Source organism: Zosterops lateralis, assembly GCF_965231275.1.
Source record: "Zosterops lateralis genome assembly, chromosome: 3".
Classification (NCBI taxonomy): domain Eukaryota; kingdom Metazoa; phylum Chordata; class Aves; order Passeriformes; family Zosteropidae; genus Zosterops; species Zosterops lateralis.
Genome location: NC_139764.1, coordinates 27,682,759 through 27,697,295, shown reverse-complemented (window position 1 = coordinate 27,697,295; position 14,537 = coordinate 27,682,759). Strand labels below are relative to the sequence as shown.

At 43.5% G+C, this 14,537-nt stretch overlaps 1 protein-coding gene across 2 annotated transcripts in view; it reads right to left on the bottom strand.

Annotated features, from left to right (window-relative positions):
- Nucleotides 1-170: 170 nt before the first annotated feature.
- Nucleotides 171-14,537, bottom strand: part of DAAM2 (dishevelled associated activator of morphogenesis 2) — a 175,436-nt gene continuing 161,069 nt past the window's right edge. For both annotated transcript variants that reach the window (XM_083856555.1, XM_083856554.1), the window contains 2 exons: nucleotides 7,658-7,828; nucleotides 171-6,273 (listed from right to left, as the gene is read on the bottom strand). In XM_083856555.1, coding sequence (XP_083712681.1) covers nucleotides 6,058-6,273; nucleotides 7,658-7,828 — 387 coding nt within the window. In that variant the 3' untranslated portion in view covers nucleotides 171-6,057. The remainder of the gene's footprint in view (nucleotides 6,274-7,657; nucleotides 7,829-14,537) is intronic.

The following is a 14,537-nucleotide window of genomic DNA, read 5'->3' as shown; positions in this document are numbered from 1 at the left end:
TCGCACCAGCTCTGCAGTGACAGTGTCACCTGAAGAGCTGTCCTCTCTTGACCAAAAACCCAGAGGTTAACAAAAAACTATACCCAGAGCCCCACCTCGCCTACCAGACTTGGAGGCAAAATGCACATAAAATAAAACTACAAAGAAATGTACAGAGACGTAGTGGGGGCAATATATCTTTAATTTTTTTTGCTTTTGTTTTTTAGTATTACAGTATATTCTTATAAAAAGATACAGATAAAAAGGACACTACAGGATTTGTACATTTAATTCACTTATAGTCTTAAACTGACTAAGAAATGAGGATAGGCCAAGGCATTACAGCAGCACAATCTCCCACTTCAGTAAGCAGCACTGTACTTTCTAGCTTGGCAGGCAGGGCCACCTCCCAAAGTGACCTGTGAGTTTCAAGCTGAGCAGGCTTGCAGGGGAGCAGAACAGCTGCAGGTGGGGATGACTTGGAAGGGAGGCATTGAGCACAGAGTGGCTCAGATACTGAACATTCCCTCACAATTCTAAAAACTGCAAAGCTTTAAAGAGCCTGTTTGAAGGGGAGCAGGAAGGGGGCAAATGGCTTATCAGAGAGGTTTTTCTAGATCAACTGGCTCAGAGCTCCTAGTGGGGGAGGCTGAAAGGACCAAGCCCTACATGAGCTGTGGTAGAACATATTGTAAATAGAACTGTCTAAAGGTAAGTTTTAATCCAGATCCTACTTTAAATTACGCTGATGTAAAACCAGAGCAATATTAACTGGTTACTGTGGATCAATTCTACATTACATCCATAATAGAAGACACCTTCAGATGATTTGGAGCCATCCAGACACTCCTTCATGAAATGAGGTGCCAAAACACCATGCTAGACTCATGGCATCCTTCTCAGCGGGCACTGAGTGAGCAAATCTGGCCATCTTCAGGAAGTACTGGTCATCAGAACTACTATTTAGATTAGTAGATAGCTTTTTTAATACTTTATGTAAATAAATATATAAATTCCATATTTTCAGTTAGCCAAATTGTTTTATCCAGGTTGGCTCCTTCTACCTTTATAAGAGAAACTAGGGAGGCCAATGGAGACTACCTCTTTGGATGACAGGCAATCAGAAATCTCCTGTGTCAAGTGCAAAAGCCAAGGAGCCATGGCCAAACACTTTATGATTGCCAGAGACTCCATGGTTAACAAACTAACTAGTAGAAAGATCTTGCTTACCTGGGGTAACCTGGGGAAGTGGGCCAGAGGAGAAAAGATGTAATGTAGGTGAAATCTTTCTTTGGCCATGAAGATAGGGAGGAATATTAGCTCTGAGGAAGAAGAACTCTCCCAATTTGTCTCACTAGTGTGTTAAATTTGGTGAGAAGTTATAGGGCATGAACCACTTGTAGCCAAGCTTCTCTGGAATTATGGACCAAATTTGTGTGGAAGAGTGAAGTTTGAGTGAGCAACTCTACACCTTAACTCTTCTCAATCTTCTCATTGTGACATATGATAAAAAACAAACATCTTTTGTAGAAAGTGTTCTCAAATAACCAGCCTCCATCAGTTCACTACAAGTTTTAAAACGAGTGCTTTCCCAGAACCAGGATCACCAGGGGCAGAGTAATTATGACAAAAGCCAATAGTTTTGTTTTTTTTTTTCTTCCCTCCCTTCCCATACCAAGACTGCTCACCTGCATCCCCTGGCCTGGCTCAGCTGGCACAGGAGCCAAGTCAGCTCTCCAGCTGGTGTAATGCCCTGGCACAGTCTCAATAGTCTTTGCTGTAATGCAGTGTATACATACAAACATAGCAAACTAAAATAAGGCAAAATAAATAGAGGTGTCAGATTTACAGGTTCCCCTTAGAGATTCCTAAAACCTTTTTTTTTAAAAAAAATCATTTAACCCCCAAACAAACAGACAAACAAAACCCAAAACAACCAACCTAGAAACAAAACTGCATATATCATGTACATCATCTACTGTACAACGGATCTCCTTTCCCCTCACGGAAACTCCTGACACAAGCTTCTCCCGTGCAACCCAGCTCAAAGCATGATCTTTCCCAAAGAAAAGGAAAGATTTAGCCAGTGGGGCTGATAATTATAGAAACACCTGCCCCACAGTCTCCCACCAGGATCCTTTGCAATTCCTTTCCCTTCCTCAGACATTGTGAACACATTACAGAAATGCTTCTGAAGGACATCCAGGTTGTTTCCCTAGTGAGGAGGTCTCTCATCCCTGAACACTAGTTCTGCTTCTGCTCTCATAGGGAACTGGTGCCTGGATAATGGCTGTACTACAGAGCATGGAAGGGTCTTGCTCCTTGAAGTCACTTTACCTTGTAGCATTTCTAGAGACATGATAAACTGAGAAGAGTGACTTGGTTGAAAGCAGGTGAAAGGGGGACGGAGTCGTCTTCAGTCTTTTCTGGGATCATCCTAATGCAACCTATGCAGCAACAGTGCAGAGACACAGAGGTGAGTGAGCACTAGACCTCTAGAGACAAATTCTGCAGAGTTAGAAAGGACCTCCTAGGTGTGAGGAACTTCATCATGAAGTCAACAATTACTGTATTTCTTCAGGAAGCAGAACAAGCCCTCAATTATGCCTTTCTCACATCTCCCTCTTCTCCACTTATTTCCAATGACAGAACGACTTCTCTTACAATGCTGGTTCTAGGCACAGGTGCAAGGACAACAGCAGATCCTAGCTCTTCTCCACTTTCTCCAGTGAGGTTAGACCTCAGACTGCTTCCTAAACCTACTCAGGAAGAAGATTCTCTTTCTCCTTCAGCAACTGGTAACTCAATCACAACTGCTGAAGAGGAGAGTATTATATGCACTCACAGTACCCAAGAGATGAGAAATTTGGCTTCAGCAAGAATCTGATGCCAAGCTCTACAGCAAAGCCAAGATTTTCCCTATCTTCTGTGTGGGTAACCTCATCTCATACAGTAGATAAGTTAATGGGCCTCTCGGCTTGTCAACACTTGTATGAAAACATTGCTTGCCTCAGTGTGAAACTGAGCTTTTCCAAAACCTTCTTTATGAACTTTCACCATGGAGTCAAGAGCCTGGGGGACTGTCCAGCACACTGAATGAAGCTTCTGGCCACCATCGCTGATTCAAGGCAGGGGGAGCCTGGGGCACTGGAGTGCTGAGAAAGTGGAGCTGCATTAATCAGGGCATGACTCTGAGCTTTCTGTCCATCCCCTTAAGGATACCACAGCTGATTTACAGGAGTTGCACAATCTCTCATTATTAATGTTTGAGTCAAAGAGGTGGCAAAACTATAGCAGCTTTCTTTGACTCTCAGTGTGGCTGGGAGTGTTGCCGCGTACCATCATACAGGACCTCTTTAAATCAGGGCTGAACTGTGTACACAAAGGGACAGAGGATTTATCACTCTCTCTGCTTTTGCTACATTTGTGGCCTGGCAAAGTGACTTCAGTTTCAGAAAGCACAGCACAAACCTGGTTTGAAAAATACCGGGGCAGGTGAAATGCTGTATTTATAGTCAAAAGGTTTGCCCTGAGGTGTTTCTTCTCTGGCAGCTGCCACGCTGACAGTCTGCCTTATCAAACAAGTACCTGGGGAACAAGCAAGCAGCTGTACTTGCACATCATCTTGCACCAGGACTGACCTTGGCACTACACATGAAGTTCTGGGTGAGTCCTAAATGCAGGGAGAACAAAGAGGGAGGGAGAAAACCCTACAATGTTCTAATCCCTAAAAGCATAATCTTTGGAATTCAGGGATTATTCAAATCTAAACTCAACTGTATACCAATTTGGCACATATTACCACCTCTCATATGGCTTACATGGCATAGGTTACATGGCATGCTTTAAAACACAACAAACAAAAAGGCTGGGATATATAGCAAGTCTACTTCAGGGAGCAGCAAGGAGCTTGTTAATATAATTTACAAGAGACATTTCTAAAAATCCATTTGTAATTTAAAATAAAAATGCTTAAAAAAGTGAGATTTTTTTCTTAAACTTTCAAAAAACCTTTATGAAATAGTCTTTCTTCTACAAGGTGCTTGTGTCCACTGCAATAGGCATTGCTGTTAATAGCTAATCCCAGAAGGGGAGTGGGATAGTAAGGGAAGAGAATGCACCCAGCTCTTGTAAGATACCAGCTCTTTACGATGAGTATTATACAGAGGCGCGGCAGTCTGGAATGTCCTAAATAGGGAAATTCTGGGGCAGGAGACTCAAAATTCAGTAAACAATGAAACATCAGAGTTTTACAATTCTGACTTTTTTTGCTTCTCTCCATAGTTACATAATTATTTAACTCTCAAAATGTTCAGAAAACCACCAGAGTTTGCTTCTCCAATATTGTAGTGTGTAATACTGATCAGGCAGTGTGCATTGCAGAGGAAGTTCTGTTCTGCAGACTCAGTGCAGAGCCTGAGGTTAAGTGACATTCAGAGAAAAATCAAACCAAATTATTAAACTTCCCTGGGATTCCTTGACATTTTGTGCTGTTGACTAATGCAGCAATTTGTAGATGGTGGGTCCTTCTTCTCAAATATTCTCTCTTTTCTTCCTGTCTAGGAGGAAGAATCCATCACCATTCTTTCTTTTCCTTCTCCAGGGAAGATAATAAAAAAGAAGACAAGTTTGAAACAAAAGGTTAAAAAAAAAAAAAAAGGCCATGACAGCCCACACAATCCAATCCCTTTCCTAGAACCATGAAGACACACAGATTTCAAGCCTCTTCTTGGGTTCTTTGCTTTTCTGCTTATATATTTAATTCATGCAACTTAAGTAGAAATTTATTTGTTTCTTCTAAATTAACCCAACTCCAAAGCCTGCTTGGCTTACACACAATCCTGTGTCCTCCTTGAAAAACTCAGTTTTAATTATGGGGCTCTTCCTTGGTTCATCCCAAATGACTTCTTCAAAATGAAAAAGTCAGCATGCTCCAAGGCTCTCCTTTGACAGCATTCATATCTTACTGAGTGACATGGTTTTGCTCAGCAGGAGTGGAGTGTGTGCAGTGGAGGTCAGGCTGTTAGACAGAAAGACCAGTTCATGCCAACAGCAATCACAGCTAGCATCAAGTGGAAAAGAAATTTCACTTCTGGCAGGCAGTGAACCCATTCGCTGTTTGCTACTGGAGACCTGCGGATGGTATTAGGGAGCTCCCAATTTCCAATTTTTCACAAACAGATAAGAAATTTTCCACTGATTCTCTGCCAGCCTCCAGCAATGACAACAGGCTCTACACTCATCTACTTGTAATCCCAACCTGGCAGTGATTTAGTTTTCTAAAGGAAAGCCAGAGTTTCTTTCCAAGAAGATGCATTTCATAGCTTTGAGACTCAACCACCAAGAAATTCCAGAAAACTCCTTCTAGCAAAGCAGAATCCAAAAGACTTTTGCAAGTTATTATATGTTGATCCTGATTCTTGAATTTCGTTTTGTTACAGAAACTGAAGAGTTCTTTCTCAGCTTCACTTGCTTTGGACAGTGTAGGCCACACAAAAATACGATACAGGACATGAGCTTAAATGCATTTTTTGGGTGCTAATCAATGGCTTGTAAAATCCAATTCTAGAAGGGAACTGGAAACTTGAGAACCACATCCCAACAGACCCCTGAAGGCCAGTCAAGATCCTGAAGAAATGATAGTTGTTTAGAGAGTTGTTCTGAAATTAGTCTTCCTTGTTATCAGCAAATTGGAGATCATGACTAGTTTTTACTTTGGCACACAGAAAATTATCTTGTTCCAGCTGTGAGGCCGTCTGCAAGGCCCAAGTACTTTCTGTCATCACCATGAGGCTTTTGATGACACAACAAACTCCCAGAAAGCAAATCTGTCAGCTCTGCATGGCCCAGTCACAGGCCCTGCTGGATCCACAGAGGCACTTTTATAATGGTTCAAATTAGGAGCACAAAAGAGGGATGAGAGGAAAGCTGATCATGGAAAGGTAACGTCTCTAGCTACAGACCAAAGAAAGCCTTTGTGGCAGCTGTCAGCCAGGCGCCATCACACACATTCATTCTTCCTTGTTTTGCACTTTTTCATCACCTTCTTTTGGTTGACTATTTTTCTTCCTCTTGTAATTAATAATTTAGCTTTGTCACCACCCGCTCACGGCTCGTCTCCAAGCCTTGGTTCCCCGAACGCTTGCGGTTACGCTTGAGCTTGGATAAGTCTTTGTCGAAGACTTCACCTGACCTTAATGCTGACACCAGGTCATCAAACTCCCCACTCTCTTCAGAGATGCTTCCAGCTTTCGCTTTCTTTTGTCGCCTCTCTTTTTCCCTCTGTTCTTTTAGCTGTGGAGAAGGACACAGAGTCTTAGGATTAGCTAACCAAGATGCCAGATCACTAGGTACACTGCCAAGAAGCAGCTAAAATGCATCAGCACAGATTAGGGGAAAAAAGAGTAGGAGCTTATCCACAAGGCCATCATCTGTGCCAAGAGCAACAAGAGGCCATACTGGGCTTCTCTTCTACACAGACAAGAAGAAAGCGGAGAAATGAGGAATGAATAGCAGCACACATCTGCCTCACACAGCACAATTGGCTTGCAGCAAGAGGACGCACAGGATCTGTCCATGCTGCTGCTGTTTTGCACTAATTTCACAGCAGGATAGTGCCAGATCAGCTCTCTCTTTCCACTGCTCAGCTCCAGGATCAGCAGAACTGGCAAGGGATGGTGGTGGCTATCAGGAAGCAGGTTGCCCACTCTGCAAATGCCAGCCTTACATGGCAGGAAGACTCTTTCCATAAGGCCTCCCTCATGCCATATTAGGCCCCTGAAACCATCCTACAGTGCTTTAACAGTGGGCTCTGAACTCGCCACGCTGGCTGAGAGGAAACTTGAGCCTATGTCCTGGCATTTTATCCTTGTGTCTAACAGTAAGGCTGCTGACATCCTGGTGTTTTACCTCTCTTCTCTTCTGAAAGGCACAAACCACCGCTTTTGGCTCAGCAAACATTTAAATCAGCAACACCCTGCAGCTCAGCCTGGGGCCATGGCAGCAGCCAGGCCTAAGGCAGCAGCAGGGGGGAAGGAGGCAGGGGACTGTGAGTTGTCAGGCAGCACAAAGGCTGAGCTTAGAGGGGGAGGCTGGTTCACACAAACCCCTGGGGACGCACACATCTGTCTCCCTGCAGCAAAACCCACAGAAAGCTCTCCTGCCACGTCAAAGCCAGACACGGCCTCAGTAATCAAGGCATTAAGGCTGGCCAGAGAGAAATACTACTGGTGTGGGCTGCAGCAGGTGCTGGGGCATTTGCTGTGTCAGTGTGCCCTGTCAGACAACAGGCACACAGCAGATGATGATGGAGTCTGACTGGAAGTTGACCAGCTTGGCAGGACTGAGGGATATCTGGCTTCTTTGCTTACAGCCCAAAAGCAGGATAGTCTGGCATGGGGTGATGGCAACCCCATCCTGAAAAGTGCCAGGGCAAAAATGCCTGGGCTAAGTTTGGTATCTGAATCCAAAACAGGGTAATTTGGGAGTGAAACAGTACATCCTTGAGAGCTGACAAGACAGACAGCAGGGAAAATGTCATCATGTGAGAACAGAATGATGCCAAAAAGAGGTGTAAGGGAGAAGAACATAAAACAGTGACAGGACATGAGCATTGGAATTTCTCTCAAGACATGAAAAGGTGAGAGAAGGAATCATCTTCCTGTGCCCAGATCCTCACCATGGCCTCCATGCGTGCCCTGCGCTCCTCCTCTTCCTTTTTCTTCCTCATGTTCTCCAGATCTTGCTTGGCCTCTGCAAATGACTGTAAGAAAGTGTCGAAGATGCCAAAAAATTCATCTGGCTGCATCTTGCCCTCAGTCTCTCCAAAATGCTTTAGTGCCTTGGCGTACTGTCAAGGGGCAGAAAACACAAGAGCCATAATTAGGTAGGCAGTTCGGTAAAGACAGCAAGGATAGCTCATGAGTAACCATGCCATGTAATTCAATGCCCTCTGAGCATTCATGTGGCAAGAGTAGAAATTACCCCCAGCAACAGAAGTGCTTCTCCTTAAGGCAGGTGCCTCTGTCCCTGAAGAATCTTCTCCCCTGGATATCCTTTTGGCAACATGCAGCAATACTGCTGGAGAGCATTAACTCTCCACTGATACAAAAAAATATGTTTAGCTCCTGAGGGCAACAGAGTAATTTCAGAAGATGACAGTGTGGCCACATCTCAGTTGCAGCTGCAGGACAGCCAGGGCATGGAAGATAGTGAGCTAGCTGGGGAAACAAGTAGTTTTAGTCCATACTTTCCCCTTCCATCTCCCTTCAAATCCACTTTTAAAATGCCTCAAGGTAGAAGTTTTTTGCAATAAAGCTACAGTCTGTCCTCTCAGAAACCTTCTGCCGTGTCATCCATCTCTCTGGAGTCCTCTGAGTCAGGGTGTTGCCCGGGAGAGAGGAGACTATAGACAGACAAGGCATGAGAGAGGGGCAAGGAAAGCAGCCAGGGCTCCCGGGCAGACTTAAAAGAGAGTGAATACATCACAAGTGGTTTTTATTTTAAAAAGCAAATGTTGAGGCTGCAGGACACATATGGAGGCAGCCAACTGGCAGGACTTCAGTCACAGGGCAGTCCTGATGGGGATATGGTAAATCCTCAGCAACCCCTGGCTCTTGGACACCAGTCCTGCTGTAGTTGTACTCTCTCCTTTGCACTCTCACACTCACAAGCATGTCTCATGGCTCACCACAATGCACTCAAATGCAAGCACATATAGCCTGTCAACAGCATGTACACATGTACAGTAAGTGCTGCGTAAGGACACACATCCCACTACCCAGCTGCTCTCCCTCATACACCTCTGTGCTGCAGCAGGCAGCCCCAGGAACACACTCCTGACAGTGCTTGTTCCCTGATGCACAGCTTCCCTAGCATTCCCTCACTGCACTTTAGCACATGACCACAGAGCAGCAGAGCATTCTTACAAATTTCAACATTTACCAGGCCAGGCTATGGACTGTCTTCAAGCTCTCTCATGCATGTATTCAGCTCATGCTAACACAGCCCAGTTTCCCTTTCCTTATGTGGGTGCTCTTGCAGAATGGAAAAGACAGTAAGAACAGTTCAGGCTCTGATCCCAGCACAAAATGAGTTTGGAAGCAGGTCTTATAAACCCCTCTGGCCCTACACCAGGTAAAGCATAAACAATGTCTCCCAGTCAACTACAGGAGGAAGAAATCTCCAAGGAAAGCAACTTCCTTCTGGCACAGCCTGAGAGATTCAGCATCTCCCTTTCTCTGCTATCCCTGCCAGGCCCACAAAGCAGTTTGAAGCAATAGATTCTTTTTTCTTTCTTTAAAAAGGCTGTGTTCTCAGCCAGAAACAAACAAAGAAACCCAAAGAATCTTGGAAAAAAAGTGTTGGAAGAAATGCAAGTTGCTTTGAGCTACCAAACATGGCAGGAGTTGAAGGAAACACTACATAGAAACAGCAACAGATTATTCTCTGTTTAACTCCTTTCCTCTGAAGATATACACACAAGTCTGCACACCTACACCCTCTCCCCACCCCTCTCTATAATTTTATCTGTATCTAATATACACATAGGCTCTTTGAATATTAGGGAAGTGCAGAAGTCTACAGTAACCCACAGTGAACCAGCACCAGCTCTCTGGCAGAGAGAATACCGGCTGTAAATACCAAGAGGGAGATAAAGTATCTCCATATGCTCTATTTTCTTGTCTTCTTTGCTCCAGTGTGACAATCAGCCAGGGAGGCAGGGAAGAGCCAGAGAAAGACTTCAGCACAGGCATTGCCACCACTCCTTGAACACGCAGAGCATCTGAAGCTCATTGCTGACAGTGGAATCTCTGCCCACTTAATTTGTAATTAATTCCTGTGAAAACTGAAAGTAAAGCATAAATTAAGAGCAGTGACTAGAGCTGCCAGCTAGAAGGAAGGCTTGTCCAAGTGCTGAAAAGCCTGAAGTCAGGGGCAGCCCACAGGAGATGGCTGTTGCACCTTGCAATGCACTGCCTCCATCCAGTGTTCCTCCTGTACTCAGCAAAGGTGAGTGAGGGGGCACACAGACATGAGCTGGTTGAGTCCACGAATGTCCACAGGCATTTCCTAGTTCCTAAAGAGCTTAAAGAGGCAGGGGTTCCTTGACTGAGGCTCTTGGATCCTACATACATGGAAGTCTCCTTTAGAGGGTGGTGTTGTCTGCAAATGTTCTGCACGAGGCCTGTCACCCAACTACTAGCACCAGCTAGTTCGTGTCACACTGGCAAGAGGGGCTTTTGCCACTGCCTCCTCACAGCCACTCCGAGGAGGAACAGTGTTGCTGTGCTGGAAAGACTCAGCAGCCTGGGAGCCTTCCAGACACACTCATGAGTCTAAGGTGTTGTGGTCTCTAAGCAGCAGCAAGGAGGCTGAGAACAGCCTGTCTTTGGTGCCCTGTCACACAGGGCTTAGGAGGCCACAATCACTTACTGTAAAGCAGTGAAAGACGAAAAGCAAATCTGTGAGCTGGGTGACCTAAAATAACTACAAAAGGAAAATTCTGGAGTTCACTGAAATAAACATTCTCCTTTTTTCTCTACCCTCTCTGGAAAAAAAAGCTGACTGAGCAAAAAAGCTGACTGAAGGCAAGTCAGGAGATCCAGCTTCAGCTGCCAGCTCTGCCCATGATGTGGCTTTGGGACTCACACTTCTTTTCTGAGCTTTGTGCTTTCCATTTGCTACAGAACAGAAAGTGTCACCCCCCTAATCTGATATAGCAAATGGCAAAAAAACCCAGTTGTTCACATCTGTAGGGCACTGCACTAATGTAATGCACTACTGTAAAGAGACACATGCTGTCTTTTCACTGTTTAAACTACAGCAGACCCCTCTGGCTTTAATACTTGTTCTGCTTCTCTGTAATTCTGGTTCTGTGATCACATGTGCTTCTCCAAAGCACTGGTGCTGGAATGAGGGGCAGTGAGCTGCTGCAGACAGACTCCACAATGCTGTGGAGGCTTCTACCTGCCCACAGTGGCTAAAATCACACTGCCTGCCTCACTCGGGGCATTAAGAGGCAGAGTGGCACAGACCAAGGTGCTCTGGATCCCAGCCCTCTCTTCTGCTCTCGGTCATGGGATTTGTGTCACTGTGTACAGATCTCCTGACAGTTCCATGGACAGATTCCCTGCCAAATAACACCAGCTCTTATGCACAGTTGTGAAACCTGTAGCTGAGTCCTCATGCATGACAAATGCCTCCCAGAATTTTGTGATGTGCTCTAATATTGTGGAACAAGGGCTGAAACTTGCTTATTCCTGAAGTCATTTGGGGACAGATGACATGGGCAAAAGCAAAATGGAAAACTGTGTTTCAGCAGGTTTTCCTCTGTAACACAGAAGGGTATATCTTTTTTCATTAAAAAATTCATTTCTGCACCATAAGGGCCCCCAAGCTCCATGATATAACAGGTCCACGAGCTCAGTGCCAGTTCTGCTTCCTCTGCCAAACTTTCCACTGAATTTATCCTCTTGCCAAAGCAAATCGTTTAGACAGTTGTTTATTTTAAAAAGCCATTTTAGCAAGGAGAGGGAAAGCGGGACAGCAGCACACACAAACTCTGCTGTGCTTGCCAACGAAATGTTAAACAGTGGCAGAAGACCTCTGGAAACGGCAGGAATGGGGCTCTATGAGGAGGAGGAAAAACAGCCATGATAAAAATTTCCTGCTGTCTGTGCTGTCTGCTGTTGCGGGAGGAGCCAATATGCAACTGAATTATACCATGTAGCCATGGAACATGAATCGTATTCCCCAGACAAGTACTCTGGAGTGTGCTCTTATGAAGACACCAATTCAGTACTGAGGCCGGTCAAATAAATGTCTTTTCTCTTTATGGGACAAATTCAGATCAGTTAATAGAAAGAGGCCTGCCAATTTCAGGCAGGGCTGGGCCCAGCTCTTCTTGTTCCTAAATGCTCTTAAAGGATTCTCCCAGGAGTTTAACAGTTACATCGAGTTACAGGTGCTTTAAACATTTCTCATACATAAGATGCCAACCTGCACTGCAGCATCTGAAGTTCCAAGTTACTGTACAACAGCAATGCGACTTATTTACCAAATGGCTGGTGGTGTCTCTTGTAGGCCACCTTATCTTGACCCTCTCAATCCCTGTCCTGATACATTCTTTATTATTTTCTCCCAGTTGCTGACAGAAAACACCAGTCCTCAAAATGCACAACTGCAGTGCACAGCCTATAACTGGTACTTGGACTATAGCATTTCTTTGTGCTTCATAGCATTCTGCCATTAATGACTTTTTTCTTAAATGGTTTTCACTCAGCAAGATTTCACTGCCTTTCTGTTCTTCAAAACAGTTACTGTAGGTGCTAAGCTTATTAAATATATGTGCAGATTCTGAACTCCTTTCTCCATTGATAAATACCTTGCTTGAGAGGAATTGTCATCAGAAAGACTGGGAATGAACACCTTTTCTATCCACCTTGCCCAGGCAAGTAGTCCACAGTGTCTCTATAGAGAGGCTTAAGTTTGATATTTAGCACAGGAATGGCAATATCTGACCAAGCAGACTTTGTACTCCTAACAAGATCCAACATTTTTTTAAAAACAGTTTTTTTATAAACGAAGCACAACAGTTCTGAGGAAGTCTAGTGATCTAAGTTCATGCCTGTCAATATTTAAGTACATAGCAGAGCTTCATATAGGACAAATGTCACCTTTTTCAAGGAGAAAAATAAAATTCATACCATAGGAGGTTACTCTTCCTCTGCTTGGGCATTTTCATTGCCTCCCCACAGGAAACAGAGAAAAAAATTTAATGAATAAAACTCAACCTCTTCTTTCTTACGTAAAAAAACCCTATCAATTTTCATCTGTTCAAACACATAAAAACTGGTGAAGGATTCCAGGGCAGAGTTTCACTTTCTCCTGCCCCAACCTTCCAGTTTATGGGAAATGGCAGAAAACATTATCCCTTGATCTAATCTATATACTCCCTTATAAAGTGGTATTGAAAGTGAGAAAAACACAAAAAGAACAAGAACCAGCTGTGCTAGAAAGCCTGTTTAGAGAGTTAGTCTAAGTTTTCAATCAGTTCTTAACCAAGCCATCTGTTTACTGCATGAAGATAAGTACAGTTACAAGGCTTCCTCTTCAAGCATGGATGCCTGCATCTGACAACCTGGCCCTTTAAATTTAAAATATCACTTCCTTCTCATGGCCACTGACTTTGAATGGTTCTGTTTAAGCAAAAAGGCCAAAAAGGTACTGCATGGGATTGTGAAAAATACTGTCTGCTGAGAAGGTCAGCACCACACCTTGGTAATGGATTGTTTCCATAACTAAAGAAATTACTTCTGCTAATATTGAAAAAGTTTAAAAAAATATAAAAACTTCCCCAGTTTGAAAAGATAATTTATATTGTTTTAAGTCCCAGCTGAGGAAACATGGGTCTGATTAACTCATGGTAATCAATTAGCCACATCTATATTTAGGATACCCAACTCCAGCTGTTAAAACTAGGGCTTCATTATTATTAATAAATCTGTGAGTCAGACCAGTTCTTCCTAGGCTCATTTGGTTATTTCTCAAAGTCCTCCCTGCCCCACTATCTTTTTTGCTCAATTTGCTTTGAGAAATCAAAAAAAGAACAGGATAATCAGATGTCTTGGTCCTTCTCTTCCTTTAATTGGCTAGTCCCATTATGTTTCCATGGTAAGAAAAAAGCTTGTGATCCAACAAGCACAGAGAGCCCATTGAGGTTGGAAGATATTATAAGCTTTGCAAAGCACATCTGGTTTGTTGAAAATTTCCAGCTTTTTCCTTTTTTTTTTTTTTTTTTTTTTTTTTTTAAGAAAGAAAAGAGGAAAAAAGAGGAAGAAGAGAGGGCCAAAATAATATGAAGCAAACATGAGAAATAGCTCAACACTGGTAAGGACAGACAGTTCCCTTACTGGAATCCAAAAGCAGCTCTTTGCCAGTGGAAGAACCAAAGCCATAGGTTGAGAAAAAGTTGGAATGGTGTGTGTTCAAACATAGCAAGGGTGTGTGAGGAGAAGGTAGAGTAACATTTCCTAAGCATGTTATAGTCATTAAAATAAAACATCCCTTTATGTTGAGTGCTTTATGTTGGCTATGTCTAAAAAAGCGTGCAACAACTTCCAGACATAGTGGTCTGTCTGCAGGGAGTTTTCTCTGGTTATTTTTAAAGCAAAAGAATGGCATTTTTCCTGCAAGTGTCTGATCAAGGAAAGTTGCATTGCTGTGCTGGACATGTACCACTTGCTGGTTTTTAACCCCCAGCTGAACTTACAAAAAATCTGCATTGGGTTTTTGTTCTGGTGTGCCAAAAAAAAGGAGCACCACCATCTTTAACACCTAACCAAAACTGTGCAGCCTAAGCTATGGACAGAGTGAATATCCTTTCAGAAATGTGTGCCCAACTATAATGAAGTTGAAGAATTTACCCAGCCATAATACAGAAGCTCCCAAACCATAGAAAAAAAAAAAAAAAAAGTTTTTCTCAGTAAATTTAGTGGAGTCACAGAATGTAAATTTTTTGTGTGTGTCCTTAGAAAGCTAGTATGGTGTGAACATTA